Source organism: Castanea sativa, chromosome 4 (assembly GCF_040712315.1).
Source record: "Castanea sativa cultivar Marrone di Chiusa Pesio chromosome 4, ASM4071231v1".
NCBI lineage: Eukaryota > Viridiplantae > Streptophyta > Magnoliopsida > Fagales > Fagaceae > Castanea > Castanea sativa.
Window position 1 is genome coordinate 12,886,390 of NC_134016.1, and position 18,935 is coordinate 12,905,324.

The 18,935-nt window shown below is 37.5% G+C and overlaps 3 protein-coding genes across 3 annotated transcripts; 2 read left to right on the forward strand and 1 right to left on the reverse strand.

The window, feature by feature from the left end:
- Positions 1-4,602: 4,602 nt before the first annotated feature.
- LOC142631814 (germin-like protein subfamily 1 member 20) lies at positions 4,603-5,612 on the reverse strand. Its single transcript, XM_075806135.1, has 2 exons — positions 5,428-5,612; positions 4,603-5,247 (listed from the first exon to the last, which is right to left on the reverse strand). The coding sequence occupies exons 1-2, from the start codon at positions 5,555-5,557 to the stop codon at positions 4,712-4,714; spliced, it is 666 nt and encodes a 221-aa protein (XP_075662250.1). The 5' UTR covers positions 5,558-5,612; the 3' UTR covers positions 4,603-4,711.
- Positions 5,613-14,453: 8,841 nt separating this feature from the next.
- Positions 14,454-15,525, forward strand: LOC142632459 (uncharacterized). Its single transcript, XM_075806855.1, has 2 exons — positions 14,454-14,595; positions 15,065-15,525. Exons 1-2 carry the CDS (start codon positions 14,454-14,456, stop codon positions 15,523-15,525), a joined length of 603 nt encoding a protein of 200 aa, XP_075662970.1.
- A 917-nt stretch (positions 15,526-16,442) lies between these two features.
- LOC142632460 (uncharacterized) lies at positions 16,443-17,495 on the forward strand. The gene is made up of 2 exons (XM_075806856.1): positions 16,443-16,666; positions 17,063-17,495. The coding sequence occupies exons 1-2, from the start codon at positions 16,443-16,445 to the stop codon at positions 17,493-17,495; spliced, it is 657 nt and encodes a 218-aa protein (XP_075662971.1).
- Positions 17,496-18,935: the final 1,440 nt, after the last annotated feature.

Here is an 18,935-nt window from a genome sequence, read left to right on the forward strand (position 1 = left end):
GACAACTGAATTATTCTTGGTTAGATAATATCTTATAATTGATCTTAGGTCAAAGGAGAGGGAAAGAGATTTTTTTAATAATTATTATTTATTTATGAATAAAGGGGGACATATTTTGTGTGTGGGAGACTGGCAAGGCAAAGAGGCTATTAGTATCAGCGTAGGGTTGTTCATGGGTAGAGTTTAAGGTAATTTAAGCTCCACCCACCTCTTTTGGATAGGAGAAACTAGAACTTAGAGGGGGGGGGGGAGAGAGATTGTGTTAAGTGGTAGAGGTATGAGTGGGTTTCAACTATATCCAAAGACTTCTTATACTCTTGCTAAGTAAATTATAGATTTAGATGAGTAAACATGCTTTTATTTCTTCAATAATTAAAAGAAGCACTCTCACTTTCTAAACTACTAGACGTTGGCTCATGTCATAATAGGATTCTAACTTCATTATTGTAGCGCTTGTCATCCAGTAACCTTTCAAAGGCCTAAAAAACTCAAACACGTTATAGTTTGACTTTACATAATCTCTCAAGCAACTAGTAAAGCATTCAATCAATTGTGGTAGCAATATTTGCACAAAGACTATGCCTAGTGCATATTTCTTTTCTACTTTTTCTTATATTCTATCTAAATAAACTTTTTTATAGGTTCTAGAATTTGTCGAATTGTTCATATATGAAGATTGAGAAGTATTGTCAAGATAATAGCAACAATCTTTTGTGTTAGTAAAACAATTTCAATAGCATTGCTCAGAAAACCAAAACTATTAAACACACGAAATTACTACAATATTTTTTTTTTCTTCTTTAGGACAATAAGTGATAAATGGCTGTTGGGTTGTTTTTTTTATTTTATTAGTTGTTCCTGGTCATTTTGGGTGATAATGTTGGTATTACTAATCAATTCTCTTGCACTATTGTACTTGATCAATTCTATTTACTTTCACAAAGGTCACACATTTTAGCAAGTGTGACTTATGTGAAAGTAAACATAATTCATCTACTTGGATGCTTTCCTTGGTAATTCCACAATCAGAGATGCATTACTCTCGCAAACTAATTTATAATTTATTGCATTGATTGTTGACAAATGATAATTTATAATTCAAGATCTTTCTCTCTTCTTTCTTACTAGGACATGTATAACAACTATTATCATATTGTACACCACAATATAAATTGGATTTGTAGTTAAAAAAATATATATTTAGGCTTGTTGCACCATAAATAAGTCCGCTCTTCAAAGTTTTCTCCTGTTTTCTTCTCCTACTATTTTCTTGGTTGATTTGTTAAAATTCAAAAATTGTGTTTGGCATACTCTCAAAAAAAAAAAAAAAAAAATTGTGTTTGGCATCATCTTCCTAGGTTCTTTTTTCATGACCATTGGATTTCACATTTTTTAAATTGTGTGGAAAGGGGAAAAAAAAATCAGTATATGCTTTGGGGAGGAATTTTTTTGTAATAGTTAGTTCTCATATATGAGTTTAGTGATTATTAAAATATAAATTATTATAACTCTGTTTAGTAGTTTTTATGTGATGAATGGAAACAAAGTTTTTAAAAATGCTCATTAACTTCTCCAAACATGTGAAATAATGTTAGCTTTCATGTGAAACAATCAAGATTCATTTTCATTTTCTAATAAAAATTATACATTTTCCAATTTTTTATTTTGATGCATATCTCAATATATTGTAACGTATTACAAAATATCTTGCCAAATATAATAATTAAAAGTAAAATGCAATATATTTCCTTGCCAAAAAAAAAAAAAAGAATCACAAAAAATTAAGATATAGACTTTGTGGTGGTCCATTCCCAACAACTTTGGGCTTTTGGGCCCTAACCCCCAATTTATTTGTATTTTGGGTTGGGCTTATCCCACAATGGGAGGTCCAAGAAGTGTTTCTTAAAGTGTCTGATCAATGAATTAACATTTCTTTTACACCAAACTCCCTAGTTCTTAGCTCAGCCGAGATGACCACTAGACAGCCAAGCTTCTACCCTAGAACCCGAGCATAATTCCCTTCTTCCCCAGTTAAGTCTTTTCTCATTACTCTCATGTTTCACTTCCCAAAATTTTCCAACCCCTTTTTCTTGATGCTCCTCCGTTATTTATACCCAACCCTCAATGGGTTGCTTTTCCCCATATTCCTGTCCAGATGGGACCCACCTCTTACCACTAATATGATTTCCTAATAACTTGTGTCTGACGCTGGTTATGGCTCAGCAGACGGATTCCCCCAAGACATTACCTTTGATCCACGGCAAAACCTTAGGATCCTCAGTCTAAATGCTTGGTTGGGCATCTCCTAGCCCAATGTTTGATGTGTTCGGCCTAATGGGTTGAATGGGCCAAGACTATTTGAAGTGCGAGCATAATGCTCAGGGATGGGCCAACATTCTCGGTACATACAGACTTCCTTACTGAATATATTTTATATATCAGAATGTAATCATATTATTTTGAGATGGATTTGGGACTGTTACTCATAAATCTCAACTACTATTCTTATTTTTTGCTTAACAAAAAAATTATGTGAAATTTTCCCGCGCATTGTTCGTGTTTGCGATACATAAAATCTAAAGCATCTTGATCTCAAAAAAATAAAAATAAAAAACTCTAACATGCAATTTATAGATGACTACTTGAAAAATTAAATCTTTTGCTTTATAATGGATAAGTATTTATTTAAGGAGTTGTGGATAATGCTTAATTTTATCTTGCAACATCATTGTGGACTATTTAGACTTACGTAATTTTGCTCATAAATGATACATGTTGTAGAGTTATTTAGACCCCTTAAAAACACAATTGGATTAACCCAGTTAACAAGCCAAGTTATTACATAGTCCAAATTAAGCAAATCTAGGTTAACACAAATATATCATATTATGCAAAACAGCGGAAATATAAAGAACACAATGATATGATGACCCAGGAAAACTAAATTGGTAAAAAACCTGGGGATGATTTGACCTAACTATCCTCAAGGTAAAACTGAATCCACCATGAAAGAATCAAAGTTTGTACAATAACGACTTAGACCACTAACATCATATTGCTACCCACCAATAGAAAACTTACTGACACGACCACGTGCAAGCTCCGAGACCACAGACTTATTCTTTCTTGGATTCTCTAGCAAATACAAGCACTCCTGCTTGTGTATCTTTAAGCTTTTATGGCAGCAACTGAACGATCATTAAGCTCTCGAAGAAATCTCATTCTTGATAATTCTAAGCTTGTGTGAAGGCAAGCACCTCTCAAATCTCACAAGAGATTCACACAAACAGCAATATGAGCAACCTCAAAAACGTGACTAGGGTTTGCCTTTTATACCTAGGGCAAAACATAAAACCCTACATGTCATATGGGCTTAGACTTGAGTTGGAAATTTTGCAGAAAAAACAATCTGCATGACTTTCGATCGGTCGAGTCTAATTCTCGATATCGAGTCAGGCAGAAATGCACAGTAACTTCTGCAGTTAACTCGATTCCAACTTTACATAAATAAAATAATTTGAGCAAGCCTAAAACATAACTAGACACCTGTTTTGATCATGGTTTGCCAACAATACACATTAGAGTTCTAATACATTACTTCCTAAGTAATTAGAACATAACACATGTATTATCCATAATGCTTGAGAAACTAGGAGGAATGAACCAACTCTAGAAGAAGCTTGACAATTGAAACAAAGCCATACATGATCTTTTGTATGTAAGAGGATTATCCGTTACAAACAAAGGAATATGTTTGGCTTCATCTCTGGCTTATCCCTCTATCAAGCCTCTGCTTCTTTTCTTCTTCTTTTTTCTTTCTTTTTTTTACGAAATTTGCTGAACCAAGACTATCAAATAGTAGTGGGTTATATATCAGCTTGAATATATGAAAATTTTATTGATTTTGAATTCTTATTTAGAATTTTAAATTGCTAAATTAGAGTACGTGTACAATTTAAATAGAATTTTTGCATTTTCGAAATAATCTGAAAATTCAAGATTTTGGGTAAAATTTTAATTGTAGTTATGCATTTTGAAAATTTGATGCTTTTAGGTGGGTAATTAAAAAACTAAATTTAGCACAATTTTTACAACGTCAATGAATTTAAACAGCAGAGTAATAGAAGCATTGATTTGGTACATATGTAAAGTTTAAGAAGTAAACTAGCTAAATTAAAAGTTTAGGAGGTTTAATGACCACTACCAAGAGGGTATCATGCCGTTTTTCCCATTATGCTTGTTGACGCAAGTACATCATCATTTTGATCAACAAATAAGTAGAAATTATCTTACTCGCTGATTTTGTAAGTAAGCTTGGGATGTAGCACATAATCAAAAAAGGACTAAGCTGATTGAATACGACATGTGGGCGGAAAAAGGATTTCTTGAATGAAACACGTTTTTTGTTTTCTAACATAACATGTACTTGAGCTTCAGTAAACCTTAACTAATTAACCCTTATTTTAATTTGATATGCATTTTCTTATTATTATAAATATATAGTTGCTTTGCCAATGCCACATGGATTAATAGAAAAAAGAAAAACGAGGTGCTTAAAAAAATGCCAACATTTTCTATATTCCAAATACTCGAAAAAAAGAGTTACATAAGCAATCGTTTTATTTTAATCTAGTTATGATTGCAATGAGATAAACAGAGCCATATAACCAGTGCTTCATAGCACTTACAATTACTTTTTCTAATTGAAAATTTAGAATTCTTTCTGAAGATATTCAACCACTTCCTTGTCGAGTTGGAAGGCCTTGGTCAGAACGTCAGGATTAATGGGAGGATTGGATCCAAAAACAGCATTTGCTATTGTGATTGTGCCTGCGTTTTGGCTGCTTAAACCAGAAATGGCAATTGCATTGGTTTTTCCCACATTGACTTGGAAGTGAATGAGACCAACTGGAAAGACAAAAACATCCCCTTTGTTTAGGGTTTTGGTGAAGAGGCGATTATCAGTGTTGGATGTTACAAAACCAACGAACAGAGTACCCTCCAAGACTACTAGAATTTCAGTGCCGCGAGGGTGAGTGTGGGGAGGATTTTGTCCATATGGTGCAAAGTCGATTCGAGCAAGGGATATGCCAAGAGTGTTGAGGCCTGGAAATGTGTCCACATTCACATTAGTTACGTTTGACCCAACTTTGTTATATGTGTTCCCAGGAATGTTCAATCCACCAAAGTAGAAATCATCAGCTGTGACAAGCTTTGGATCCTTGCAGAACTTTCCATTAACGAATACTGCATAAAGGAATTTTTGTTATGGACACTTTAAAAAGAATGCTTAAAACTTCAATGCAGAAAATAATAAGGCCAGGTAGCAAATATTATTTCTTCCATATTTATATTCTGGTTAGTGTAGATTTTCACATGACAAAAATAATGCAGAAATTCGAAAAAAGAAAAAAGAAAAGTTTGTACCAGCTGACTCGGAGTCGGAGTAGTCCTTGAGTGCAACACAGAAGTCCTGCAGGGGAGCGGGGTCAGAGGCAGACGCAAGAGAGAATGCCAAAGCGAAGAGGGCAACAGTTACAAGGTAAGCTTTCATCATATTTCAAGCTTACTCGATCTTCTGTTCTATATATTTTTGCTTTGGGATTAGAGCGAGGGATGAAAAATGTTGAATGGAAAGCATGTCTATTTATAGATTAGACACATTGAATAGGTCTGATTTTCCGTACGTGAATGATGCATTAAGTCTTCGACTATTACCAATTTTCTTTTTGATGTCCAAATTATTCTTTAACCACTATCTCGCGCCTTAAATGTTCACCAAATTAGACCAGTTCAATGAGATAACGTTACGCTTATATGTTACTAATAAGGCACAATCAATGATAAAGACCGATCGTATAATTAGTGTGTACTAAACCTGTACTCTGTCCACAAAAGATAAAGCTCTCAACACACCATCTCAACATATATTCAACTTGGATGTGTTTCTCAAAACAAAAATAAAAACTTGTATGTATCGGTATCTCAAGGGGTTGTTAATAACTTAATATTTTGGTGGAAAGTTTCTGTGTGACTTCGGCTGACTTCCATGAAATACCTTGAGAATTACTATTGTAGAACGCATAATTAGATGGATTCAAAGCTTCTAGTGTATTACGTAACTGCAATAACGAAAGTCAAATTGAAGATCAAGTGATAAAGTCTTTGCCAATGGAAAGCACCATAACCTTTCAAATGTACTTAAATTTCTTCATTCAATTATATTTCTTAATCTAATTCATGTTACGAATTTAAGCTAATTCATGAAACTATGAGAAACTAAAAATAGAGAAAAAAAAATATGCGCCAAGAACAATCACATGACACAAAGATTTATGTGGTTCAACAATATATGCCTATATCCATTGAGTTGCCGTGATTTTTACTATATCAAGGAGAAAAATACAATTTTCAATACAGCAAACTCTAATCTGAGGCAACAAATAAATATCCGAAGCAATGGGACCAAAGTGAGCTTAGACCTATTATCCCAAGCCTCTACTCCATGAACTATGCCTCACAAAAAATTTCATTTATAAAACCATCATGCTTCCAAGTTGAGTTGGGTCACAATCCAAATTGAACACATAATCTAAGCTCCACAAAACCAACACAAACCCTTCGAGTCAAAGCATCGACTGACACTTCGACCCTAAGTGGGAGTGTCAATTGGTAGTCCTAGGGCCTAAATTGAAGTGACAATCCACTTATGCTTAGAATTGATACTCCAATTTTCTGAATTTTAGCTCCACTTTTCGATTCAAGCTCCCAGGAGGTAACACACAAGTTCAAAAACTCCAAGATAGAGGAATGTGAGAGAAATATGAAAATCCACATTCCTCTATAAAATCAAGAGGAACCCATCAGAAAAAGGATGTACTCTTAAGTATTTAGAAATACATATATACATACATACATACATATATACATACATACATATATATATATATATAACTTCAAAAATTCCTTTCAACCACCTATTTTGTCAGAGATCATGTTTATCCAACATTGATTCACATGTTTGAATAAAATCATCCTCATACTCATGATCATGCATGTAACTTTTAAACTCTTCAGTAAATGAACCTGAACTTCTAAAAAAAATTTAAGATGCTTGAAATTTTTTTGAAATAAATGCAATTGACATAAACGATGATATGATTCTAGTAACACTTATGCATTTGCTTTAGCATCTTGATTAGTACAAATTGTAACTAGCTTCTTTCCACACCTATCTTTTATTAAAGTTAGAAATAATCAAGAATAAGATTTAGCAATTTCTTCACACAATAATGCAACACCAAAGACCACTGTCTGTCTATGATGATTCGATCCGATTATAGGGGCCAATGATGATAGTTTTTATTGGTTCAGTACATAGAATCAAAATAAACTACATCACCAAACAAATTATAATCCACGATTATTTTATGGTCCATCCAAAATATATTAGTTATTGGACCATCAACATCAAATTGTATTTCTTTGAAAAATGAGACATTTTCAAAACTTCTCATCTCAAAATAATGAAAAAGGGTATATTCCTATCCCTCTCTCCCTCATTTGTTTAGATTGTAAATACTCTTAGAGTGATTTGCTAATTTTAGTGGCAACCAATATGTTCCTTTGCAATGGAAATTTACGTTTTCTCCATGGTGTTACAACTCTATGATTGTGTTTGGATTTCAAAAAAAGTAACGCAATATTTGCAATTTTTTTGAAAAAAGATGTAAGCTTCACAACCAACTCTTAAATCCTTTCTAGATATCTTTCCCTCACATTCAACTTCCTTCTTGAAACCAGCTGTTGAGGTCCAAAATGTGATCAAGACGTAGGCCCATGGAGGTAAGAAAGGCCCAACCAGTTAGAAATGAAAAAAATAGAAAGAAGATGATGAAATAAAGAGGAGCCCGGCCCATGAGGGTGAAAAGGATAGGTCTTGGGCCTCTGAAAAGAAAGGATAAATAAAGAGTTGGGCCAACAACATGAAGAAATCCTGATGATCAAAGAAGCCCAACAAAAAGATAGGAAAAAATGAAAAACATGTTGGATATGGGCCCAAAATACACGAGGATCTGCCAGGCTTAGAGCAACCACATCAGCTCTTTTAAAAATTTCCTCTATTTTACACAAAAAATCTACCTTTTCTATTTTACACTATCACTTTTACAAAATCTTCACATCAGTTCCTCTATTTTACCCATCTTTTAATTAAATAATCAATACTCTCACAATTTTTTATTATTTTTCCTAACCACCTTGACAAAACGCGCGCTCTCTCTCTCTCCTCTCATTTCTGATTTTTTTCTCTCTCTTCTTTCTCATTTCTGATTCTTTCTCATTTCTGATTTTTTTCTCTCTCTTCTTTCTCATTTCTCATTCTTTTCTCTCTCGCTCTCTCTTTCTCTCCTTTCTCATTTCAGACTTTTTTTTTCTCTCTCTCTCTACTCGTTTCAGATCATCTCTCTCTCTCTACCATCCCGTTTCAAATCAACTCTCTCTCTCTCTACCCGTTTCAGATCATCCCGTTTCAAAATCTCTCTCTCTCTCTCTCTCTCTCTCTCTCTCTCGATTAACACTTCGATCCACTCGGATCCGAGCTCGGATCTGCTCGGATCCGAGCTCCAATCCATGATTCACCAGCTCCGAGCTCGGATCCGCTCCGATCCGTTTGATCCACAAGCTCGGATCCGCTCCAATCCGCGCCGATCCACCAGCTCCGATCCGCGCTGATCCACCGGCTCCGATCCGAGCTCCAAGCTCCGATCTGCTCCGATCTGAGCTCCGAGCTCCGATCCGCTCCGATCCACCAGCTCCGATCTGAGCTTCGAGTTCCGATCCACCAGCTCAGAGCTCCGATCCACAAGGTCCGATCCACGATCCACAGCCACGAGCTCTGATCCGAGCTTCAATCCACTATCTGTGTGTGTATCTCTTTTTTTTTTTTTTTTGAGAAGTGTATCACTGTAATGATTTCTGTGTGTTTGTTTGTGGGTGTGTTTGTGTGCATCTGAGGAAAACGAAGATGAGCAGTTAACTGGGTTGTTGAGCACGGATAAGAGAGAGAAAAAAAGGAGCCAATGGAAATTAATTAAAAAAGGGATAAACGAGCTACAGTAACCGTGTTAATATACACGGTTACTGTAGCTCGGGGATGGATTTGCACAATTTTGCATGTTTTTACACCCACTGATGTGTGCATTTTTTGGCTCAAAATGTGTAAAATTGGTAGTTTTTTGTGATTTAGATGATTTTAACTGGACTAATGTGGATGCTCTTAGGAAGCAGATCCTCATGGAAGACCAAAGCATGCTGAGTAGGATATGGATGACTCAGGATATGTCTCAAAGGAAGCATGAAGAACGAAGGAGGTCCACCATAAAAAATGAGAGACTTTACAGCTTTTAATGCAATGATTTCACAAGAAATAGCAAGCTAAAATAAATATTTTGATTTAGGAAATTCCTACTAAATCAGATATTAGTATTAAAGTCTAATTTAATTAGTATACAACATGTAATTCAATACAAAAAATTTATTCACCACAAAGAACATAATTTGTATTTCAACCATGATAACCATTGCTCCTAATACGACTCAATATAACGTTAAAGTTTTTGTGTGAATGAGTGATGAGTGGAATCGTGAAAGAAAGAACAAACACAAAAGTCCTTTAAAAAAAAACAAAAACAAAAAACACAAAAGTTTATGTGGTTTGTTCCAATATTCGCCCATGTCCATGGTGGAAAGTTGTTGATGACTACATCTTCTGTTATATTAAGCTCTTGTGATATAATAATTATAATGTGAGATTTATATACTAGAGAACCCTAAACTAACCCTAGGCTAACCATAAACTAAAACAATTTTTTTAATAAACTATCCCAATATTAATTTGCTTATTTTAAAAGTGCATGAGCCTACCATTAGTTTGGATCATATTATATTATTATGTCTTAAATATAAAAATTCTAGTTGTATTGTGCATTATTGGCACATCTTCAAGGTATATGACATAACAACTATATCTAAGAGCAAAATACATTTGGATTGAACAAAAAAGCATAAAATATATAAAGTGATTTCTGAATTTAATTTCAAGCACTTGTGAATAATTAGTGAAGCTACAAAAGAGAAGTTACAACCAACATGAAACAAGGGGCTTCCTATAGCTAGGCACACAAGCTCTTGAGAAATTTGGTGGTTCTTTGTAAATCTGAATCTTGCCTTTCGTTTCATAGGAACATACAAGAAATCCAATTGCACAAAATTTTAGTTTTTGTAATAAAATATTTAGGAACGAAATTTATAACATTTTGAACTTTTAGGACTTAAATAAACTTTTTAAAACTTTAAGGATGAAGATAGAACTTGGGCTATATTTTAGGAATGAAAAGAATATTTGATATAACCTCAAAATTGTTAACACAATTTACTTCAAAAAAAATTTATTATCTAAGTATTTTTTTTAATAAAAGAGTAATAATCTAATTAAAATTCAATTATAAAGATTTCAAAATATTTTAAAATTATTTTTTTGTGTAACTTAAAATATTCTTTGATTTAAATATAATTCTTGATTTAGTCACGCTAAAATAGAAAGTTGAAATTTTATAAAATTTTATTGGTTCATGGATTATTGGTTGGTTTTGAATTAATATACGAATCAAAATTGACAAATTCACATTCGCATTCTTCCCTTTGATTAATCAAAGATCCATTTCAATTTTTAAAAAAGTGTTGTTTGGGAGAAAAATTTATTATGTATTGGTCTAGTGTAACCATATTTTTATGCAAAGATAGACCCCTTAAATGTGGGACTCATCGCTATGTGAGAGGATTATTACTTATGAGTATACATTTTTTTCAAAAGTAGTAGTCAAAATGAATAATTAATAAGTATTGTGTACTTGTTTCAGAGTAAGCCAAGAAGGTTGATGATTAATTCATCAGTGAAGTTTTCTCTCTTGAGATCAGGCCTAAGGTAAGTAATCAATTGGAATTGGGATTGGCAAATAAGACTTAGGTTAGTGTATTGTTTCAAATTTGTTAATCCCAGTGTTTGATTTGAGTTTGTTGTTTGATCTATTCTCCCTATTTTGGTGATCTAGGTTTTTAAATTATTGTTCATCTTCTTTTCTATCTAGCAAAAAAGATTTTAGGGAAAATAGAGACTTGTTTTGGGTCTTCCCACAGAGAGGGGGAGAGGGGTAAATAGTCTTTTCCTTTTAGTTATTGGTGTCCAGCTCATCAAATGTCATGTGTTGTGCACATGCCTATAAATTTATGTCAAAGTAAACACCAAACTAACAACAAGGGTTAGTATTACAAAATTTTGATTTTAGGGGACTGAATGTGCTTTTTCATAGCTTATGGGGCAAAGTGTAAATTTTGGTATAATTTAAGGTATAAAAGTGTAAATTCTCAACAAAATAAAAAACCTCAAGTTTACATAAATAAATAATTAAATCAAGGTTCATGTTCAACCATGGGCGTATTATTTATACTACTATTTAAAGGGCTTCTCCTGTTTGGACTGAACATTTTTTTGGTTCCAAAATACCCTTACACCCTAAATTTAAGTAGAGGTAAAACTTGAAGATAATATAATAAAAATACATCTTTAACTTCCACATATAACCTTGCCTACAAAATAGGCAATGTTTAACTCCCACATTACTCCACGTTTTCACTTTTCTTTCTTCTTCTTCTTCTTTTTTTTTTTTTTTCCTTTATCAAGACTTAAGTTTTTTTTTTTTTTTTCATAAATAAAAAAATTAACTTTTTTTTTTAATATCCAGTTTCCCATGCTCCTTAATCTCATCTCATGTTTGGTCTTTTTTTCCCCCCTCAAATCTCTTTGTTTTGATTTTGAAGAAAAAAAATACTGAAAAGTAGAGATAAAACTTAAGGAAAACATGCTAAAAATAATCTCTAACTCCCATGTAAAACATTGCCTATAAAATAGGACAATTGTCACATTAGTTACTCAACTTCTTCAATTTATTTGTTCCTCAATTCCTCTCAGTCTATGTTCTTTTTCTCTACACTATAGCATCATCATCTTTTCTAAATTCAAAATCCAAAAAAGAGAAAACTTTACTTACAAAGACAAAAGTGTAGTTCTAATTGTTCTGGTTCAACATGTGTGTCAATGTACATTTCTCTTTTCTATTTTGTTTTTATAAAGAAGTCAACAGCCTTCTAATTATTTGGACTTTGGGTCTTCTTCATTTCTTTATTTTCTTATGGTTATCCTTTTTTTTTTTTAATATGCACTTGTGGGTTAAAGCTTAATCATTACTTTTCTTTGATTACAATAATACGATGCTTTTCTTTGATTACTATTACTGGACTAAATTTAGAACACAAACTGTGCAATTTGGATAAATATCAAATTGTGTAAAAAAACACAAAAAAATAAATCTTTACCCAAAAATATAGTAATTCTAAATTATAATGGTTAGAAATTATTAAATTTTTACCTAAGAAAAATAAAATAACCTCTAAGAGCATAAGCATTGATTTATTTCAATTCTATCCTATTTTACCATCCAAAAAACCACTTTATCAATTATACAATACCATTTTTCAATACACCTAACATCCCAACTTTTATTTTTCTATTCTACTCATTAAAATAATATATCTCACAATAAAATATACTTTTCACCTTCTTCCAGACTCCTCCTCCATCATCCAAATCAACCCAACTCCTCCACACAACTCCTCCATCATCCATATCAACCCAGATCGGCGAAACTGGAGAAAAAAAAAACCATCATGTTGATCACAACGCCACAGCCACCACAACGCCAATCACATATACCAGCTGTACAGGGTGTTACTCTCCCTCAAGCCCATTTTTCATAAAAACCCATCGTAATGGTGCCATGTGTAAGACCTTGCACTTGTTGGGTCCCTAAACTCAACCCAGGCAAGCTTTGACTCCCATCAAAAGCCCGAGACCAAGAGATAAAAATGTTTATAACATGAGCGACGAAGGTGAGATCCTACTTGGTCGGGGAATGCGTTTTCCCAGGTAGATGAGTCTTGGAATGCACGACATCACTTAGGGGGTATTGCTGCCGGGCAGTCCCTTTAACGGTGGAACCAGTTCCAATGCCACTATCACCACCTCCCACTCCCAACTAAACACCCACTTAAGGGTAACAGCATTTGACCTCTCTTCCCACTCACCATGAAAATAATTATAACTCTTCCACTAGCCTTGGGCTATAAATAAGAGATGAGAATTTGAGAGAAGGGTTGGCAATTTGAGAGAAAATACTAAGAAAAGAGAGTGATCATTCTGAGAGGAAAGGGGGGAGCATTTCTGAGTGTAGAGAAAATAAGGACACATGGGTTGCCGGGCATAGAATCACCCATAGTAGGAAATCCAAAGCCCACAATACAAATAGATTGTAAGCCCAAATAGAGGTTGGGCCCAACAACCGCTTTTTGGGTACGCACAATTGGCGTCGTCTGTAGGAATCTCCTATGTAGTCGTGGTTCTGTCAAGACGCGCACGGGAAGATGTCTGGAAGTTGACTAGGGAATAATGCTGAAAGTGACTCTAGGAGGTCTTCACGGGGGTCCACATGGCGTGAAAGAAGGCAGAAAAGGCGTGAAAGAAGGCAGAAAAGGCGTGAGGATAGGCAGCGCGAGGAAGAAGGGCAGTCTGGGCTCGGAGAGGGGTCATTTGAAACACTTCAGACAGCATCCAACGCCTCGCAGCGCAACTGTTTTGACAAAAGGGATCAAGAGCTTGAGCGGAGGGACCAGGAGCTCGAACATTTAAGGAGAAAAATGAGGGATTTAGAGTTGGAAGCGAGGGGTAGGCGTCGAGGAAGAGACCACGAGGAGTGAGGGGAAAGGTCGGCAAGTGTTAGAGACCACTGTGTAGTAGGGTCCCATCAATCTGGATCCCATCAGCACCGCGATCGCTCACTAGTATACACAGACCATGATTCGGCTTCCCTGGAAGGGGGATGACCCCAAAATGTGGCCATGGACGCGATGAGCCGGGCATTACGCCATGTTACCCGGTCACCTTTCTCAAGAGATATTGAAAGTGCACCAATGCCAAGCAGATTCGCACGGCCGCCATTCAACTCTTACGACGGAAAGACAAACCCAGTGGAACATGTCAGCCACTACATTCAAATGATGTCTCTGTATGCTCAAAATGATGCACTGATGTGTAAAGTATTTCCCTTGAGCCTCGACCCCACCGCTTTGAGATGGTTCGACGGATTAAGGAAAGGCTCTATCCACAGTTTTTCCAAATTGATCCAAGAGTTTGGCGTATGGTTCATGACCTGCAGCCGAGTTCCGCAATCCGTGGACTCGTTGCTATCTATGAAAATGGGGGCTGGGGAGACCCTTCGCAATTATGCTAACCGGTACTGGGAACTGTACAACGAGATTGGCGGGGAAAATGAAAAATCGCAATGAGTACTTTTCGAATGGGGTTGCCCGAGGATTCCAGACTGCGAGAATTGTTGACGAGGAGGCCTCTTGAGGATATGAGACAGTTGATAAGACGCATCGAGGAGTATAAATGGTTGGAAGATGATTGGTTACAGAGCAAGGGTAAAGCCCCGGTCATAAACCATCCTCGTCATATCGGCTTTCAATCAAGACCCTGGCGAGATTTAAGAATTCAAGAAACAAGGCCGCAGATGGGAGAGGTGAACGTAGCCTTCAAAGAACCAGTATACACAATTGTTGATCGAATCAAGAACGAGTCAATTTTAAGTGGCCAAACAAGATGGGAGGAGACCCCTCTAGGAGAAATCAAAACTTGTATTGCACTAACCATAAAGATAAGGGGCATACCACTGAGCAGTGCAAGGTGTTAAAAGATCATCTAGAACAGTTGATGAAAGCGGGGTATTTGAAAGAATTTGTGGTGGAACCGAGTAATCAAGAAGCCGGGCAAGCAGCTCGGTTGCGCGAAAATCCTCTCCCACCCCCTTTGGGAGTAATAGAAGTCATCCATGCAGTTCCAAAAGGCGCTCATGCGTCTAAGACAAGGGGGTATTGGTTGTGGTTCCGGCAGAAATTTGCACAGGCAAACAACCTTCCGAGAAGAAATTGAGGTACACTAAGCCGCCCATCGCTTTTGATGATGATGATGATATGGAAGGCACCATTCAGCCGCACGACGATGCTTTGGTAATCACAACCCGCATAAAAGATTTCTTAGTAAAGAGGGTAATGATAGATCAAGGGAGCAGTGTAGATGTAATGTATCCCGACCTATACAGAGGGCTTGGTCTGAAGAAGGAAGACCTATCCAAGTATGATACCCTATTGATGGGGTTTGATGGCCATATGATAATCCTAGAAGGACAAATTTCACTTTCCGTAAGTATGGAAGGTAAGGAGGTGATCGTAACGTTTATAGTGGTCTTCTCTTTCTCACCGTACACTGCAATCCTCGAAAGGCCGTGGATTCATGCCATGGGGGTCGTGCCTTCCACCCTGCATGTGAAGGTCAAATTCTACACCAAGATATGAATTGTTGTGATAAGAGGCAGTCAACAAGTAGCTAGACAGTGCTTAGTGGCCGCAGCTAGCCGAGCAATCGGGCAAAGTGGGTTAACCGAGGAAACCCCCTTATAGCAACTACAGCAACTCCAAGAGGAAATGAGGGCTAGCTGTGCCGAGGACTTTGTGAAAGTGAAAATCCTACAGGATTTTGATAGGAATTTTCTAATAGGGGCAAGTTTGAAGAACGAAGAGAAGGTGGAGTTGTTGCTTTTTCTCGTGCAGAACATAGACGTATTCGCTTGGAGTCCATATGAGGTGCCTGGGGTTGACCCTAGATTTATAGTCCACGAGCTTAACGTGGACCCTTTGCACCCTCTTAAGAAGCAGAGGCCAAGGAGGTCAGCTAAAGAGCACGTCAAAGCCGTCAGACAAGAGGTTGGAAAGTTGAAAGAAGCCGGGGCTATAAAGGAGTCATTCTTTCCAGAATGGTTTGCAAACACTGTGGTAGTAAAGAAAAAGAACGGCAAGTGGAGGGTATGTGTTAACTTTATTGAATTAAACTGGGCATGCCCAAAGGATCCATTCCCGATGCCAAAGATTGATTAGCTGGTGAATGCCACTTACAGGCACCCAAGGATGAGCTTTGTGGACGCTTTTCAAGGTTATCACTAGATTACCCTGGCTACCGAGGATCAGGAAAAGACTGCATTTATAACACCTGATGCTAATTATCATTACACCGTGATGTCGTTTGGATTGAAGAATGTAGGGGCCACTTATCAACGAATGATGACGAGAATGTTTAGGGATAAAATTGGGCGCACGGTTGAAGTATACATAGATGACATGGTGATAAAAAGAAAACGAGAAAAGCAACATATTGGCGACCTTAAAGAAGTCTTCGAAATACTTCACCGACACCAGCTACGTCTGAATGCCGATAAATGCACTTTCGAGTAGGGGCCCGCAAGTTCTTGGGCTATTTGATCACTAAACGGGGAATCGAAGTTAACCCCGATCAGATTGAAGCTGTGAAACGTCTAAAACCGCCGAGCAATCTGAAAAAGGTTCAGAGATTGACCGGCATGTTGGCTGCCCTTAACCGATTTATTTCCAAGTTTGCTGATCGATGCCGACCTTTTTATCAGCTTTTGAAGAAGTGGAAAGGGTTCTAGTGGGACGAAGAATGTGATAGAGCCTTCCAAGACCTAAAAGAGTATCTTGGGCGAGTGCCAATGTTGACAGCCCAGGAGCCCAGAGAAGATTTATACATGTACCTTTTAGTATCCAAGCATGCCACGAGCGCAGTGTTGTTGAGGGATAATGGTGTGCAGCTACTAATATACTACATAAGCAAAACATTTGTAGGCGCTGAGACAAGGTATTTGCCACTAGAGAAATTGGTGTTAGCATTCGTGCACTCTACTAAAAAATTGCCCCATTACTTTTAGGCTCACATCGTCTATGTCCTAACTGAGTATCTTTTGCAGTCATTGTTAAGGAGACCTGACTTTACGGGGAGGATAGCTAAGTGGGGGACTCTGTTGGGCTTTTTTGACATTAGATACATGCTCAGGAACTCGGTGAAGGGTCAAGTACTCACCGATTTCATTGCTGACTTTTCGCCGAAAAGTATGGAGATGGTTTGCCTTGTAGGAGCCAACTCGTGGAAGGTATTTGTGGACGGCGCGTCCAATACGACAGGGGCTAGAGCTGGAGCTGGAGTTGTGGTCATCACCCCGGAAGGAATAAAGCTGGAACATTCATTCAGATTAGACTTTAGAGCCTCTAATAACAAGGCTGAGTATGAGGCCCTACTAGCCGGATTAAGAGTCCTCTCGGATTTGGGAGCTAAGGAGGTGGAGGTTTACTTGCATTCCCATCTAATAGTTAATCAAGTACAAGGGAGTTTCGAGGCCAAAGATCCTCGAATGATTGAATATTTGCGGTTAGTTAAACAGACTATGGGCAACTTTTCAAGTTTGAGGGTGGAATAGGTGGCCAAAGGGCAGAACCGACACACCGACTCCTTAGCCACGTTAGCATCATCGATAGCCAATGAGGTGCCTTGATTAATCAGGGTGGAGTTGGTGGCTGAACTGAGTATTAATGCTAAAACAGGAGTTTCACAAGTCACCACCGCCGGGCAGTGCTGGATGGACCCTATCTTCGACTTTCTCACTGAAGACTGAGTTCTGAATGACGAAAAGGAAGTGGCCAGAGTACGCTGAACCACTGCTCGGTACTGGTTATCTGCCGAGCAAAAACTATATTAAAAGTCATTCGAGGGACCGTACCTACAGTGTCTGCACCCTAGCAAGATTGAAGAACTCTTGGCTGAGCTACATGAAGGTTTGTGCGGCAGTCACGTTGGTGGATGTTCATTGGCTCACCGAGCAATGACTCAAGGGTTTTGGTGGCCGCAGATGCGCAAGGACGCCATTGAATATGCACAAAGGTGTGAGCAGTGTCAAAGACACGCCCTGACAATCCACCAACCGGTTAGGAACCTAAACCCTATCAGTAGCCCATGGCCTTTCACCCGGTGGGGGCTGGACATGGTCAGACCCTTTCCTTGGGTGACAGGTAACTAGAGATTTGTGTTGGTGGCGGTGGACTACTTCATGAAGTGGGCAGAGGCCGAGGCACTAGCAAACATCCGAGATGTAGACGTCAAGAAGTTCGTATGGAGAAACATTATAACAAGATTTGGAGTGCTAGAGTCCCTTGTGTCAGACAATGGCCTGCAGTTCAACAACAAAGCCTTCCATGAATTTTGTAGCAATCTTAGCATTAGGAACCGATACTCTACCTTGGCATACCCGCAGGGCAACGACCAAGCTGAAGCCACCAATAAATCGATCGTCAACGGACTGAAGAAAAGGTTAGAAGGCGCCAAAGGTAAGTGGGCCGAGGAATTACCCAGTGTTCTGTGGGCATACTAGACAACCCCGAGGAGATCCACGGGAGAGACCCCATTTTCTCTAACTTTCGGAGCAAAGGCTGTCATATCAGCTGAGATAAACCTATGCAATGCCCAGGTTGCAGGATTCACTCCAACCGAGAATGAAGAATTAATGTTCAGACAGTTAAACTTGTTGGAGGAGGGTGAGGAGAAGGGAATTTACCACAGGAGTTCTAGTACTTCGTAAGGTTGTTGGGAATACACGAGACATCAATGCAGGAAAATTGACACCAACTTGGGAGGGGCCGTACAGGATTACCGCTATTGTAGGTGCTGGGGCGTATTTTTTGGAGGACCTGGCCGAGAGACCACTTCCCCAGCCATGGAATGCCCATAATCTGAAGAAATTTTATCACTAGTTATCAGTTCGCGGGTGTACCTATTGAGTGTAGTATTTTATGTGCATACTGTTAATTAACACAAAAATGATGTTTATCCATGCAGGTGTATTCGTTCTTATGATTCCTTCATT

Coding starts and splice junctions, on each gene's coding strand:
- LOC142632459 (XM_075806855.1), top strand. CDS start 14,454: ATGAGTACTTTTCGAATGGGGTTGCCCGAGGATTCCAGACTGCGAGAA. Junction 14,596..15,064: donor TGATTGGTTACAGAGCAAGG/GTAAAGCCCCGG, acceptor TGGTTCCGGCAG/AAATTTGCACAGGCAAACAA.
- LOC142632460 (XM_075806856.1), top strand. CDS start 16,443: ATGCACTTTCGAGTAGGGGCCCGCAAGTTCTTGGGCTATTTGATCACT. Junction 16,667..17,062: donor CTTTTGAAGAAGTGGAAAGG/GTTCTAGTGGGA, acceptor TTTTGACATTAG/ATACATGCTCAGGAACTCGG.
- LOC142631814 (XM_075806135.1), bottom strand. CDS start 5,557: ATGATGAAAGCTTACCTTGTAACTGTTGCCCTCTTCGCTTTGGCATTC. Junction 5,248..5,427: donor CTCCGACTCCGAGTCAGCTG/GTACAAACTTTT, acceptor TCCTTTATGCAG/TATTCGTTAATGGAAAGTTC.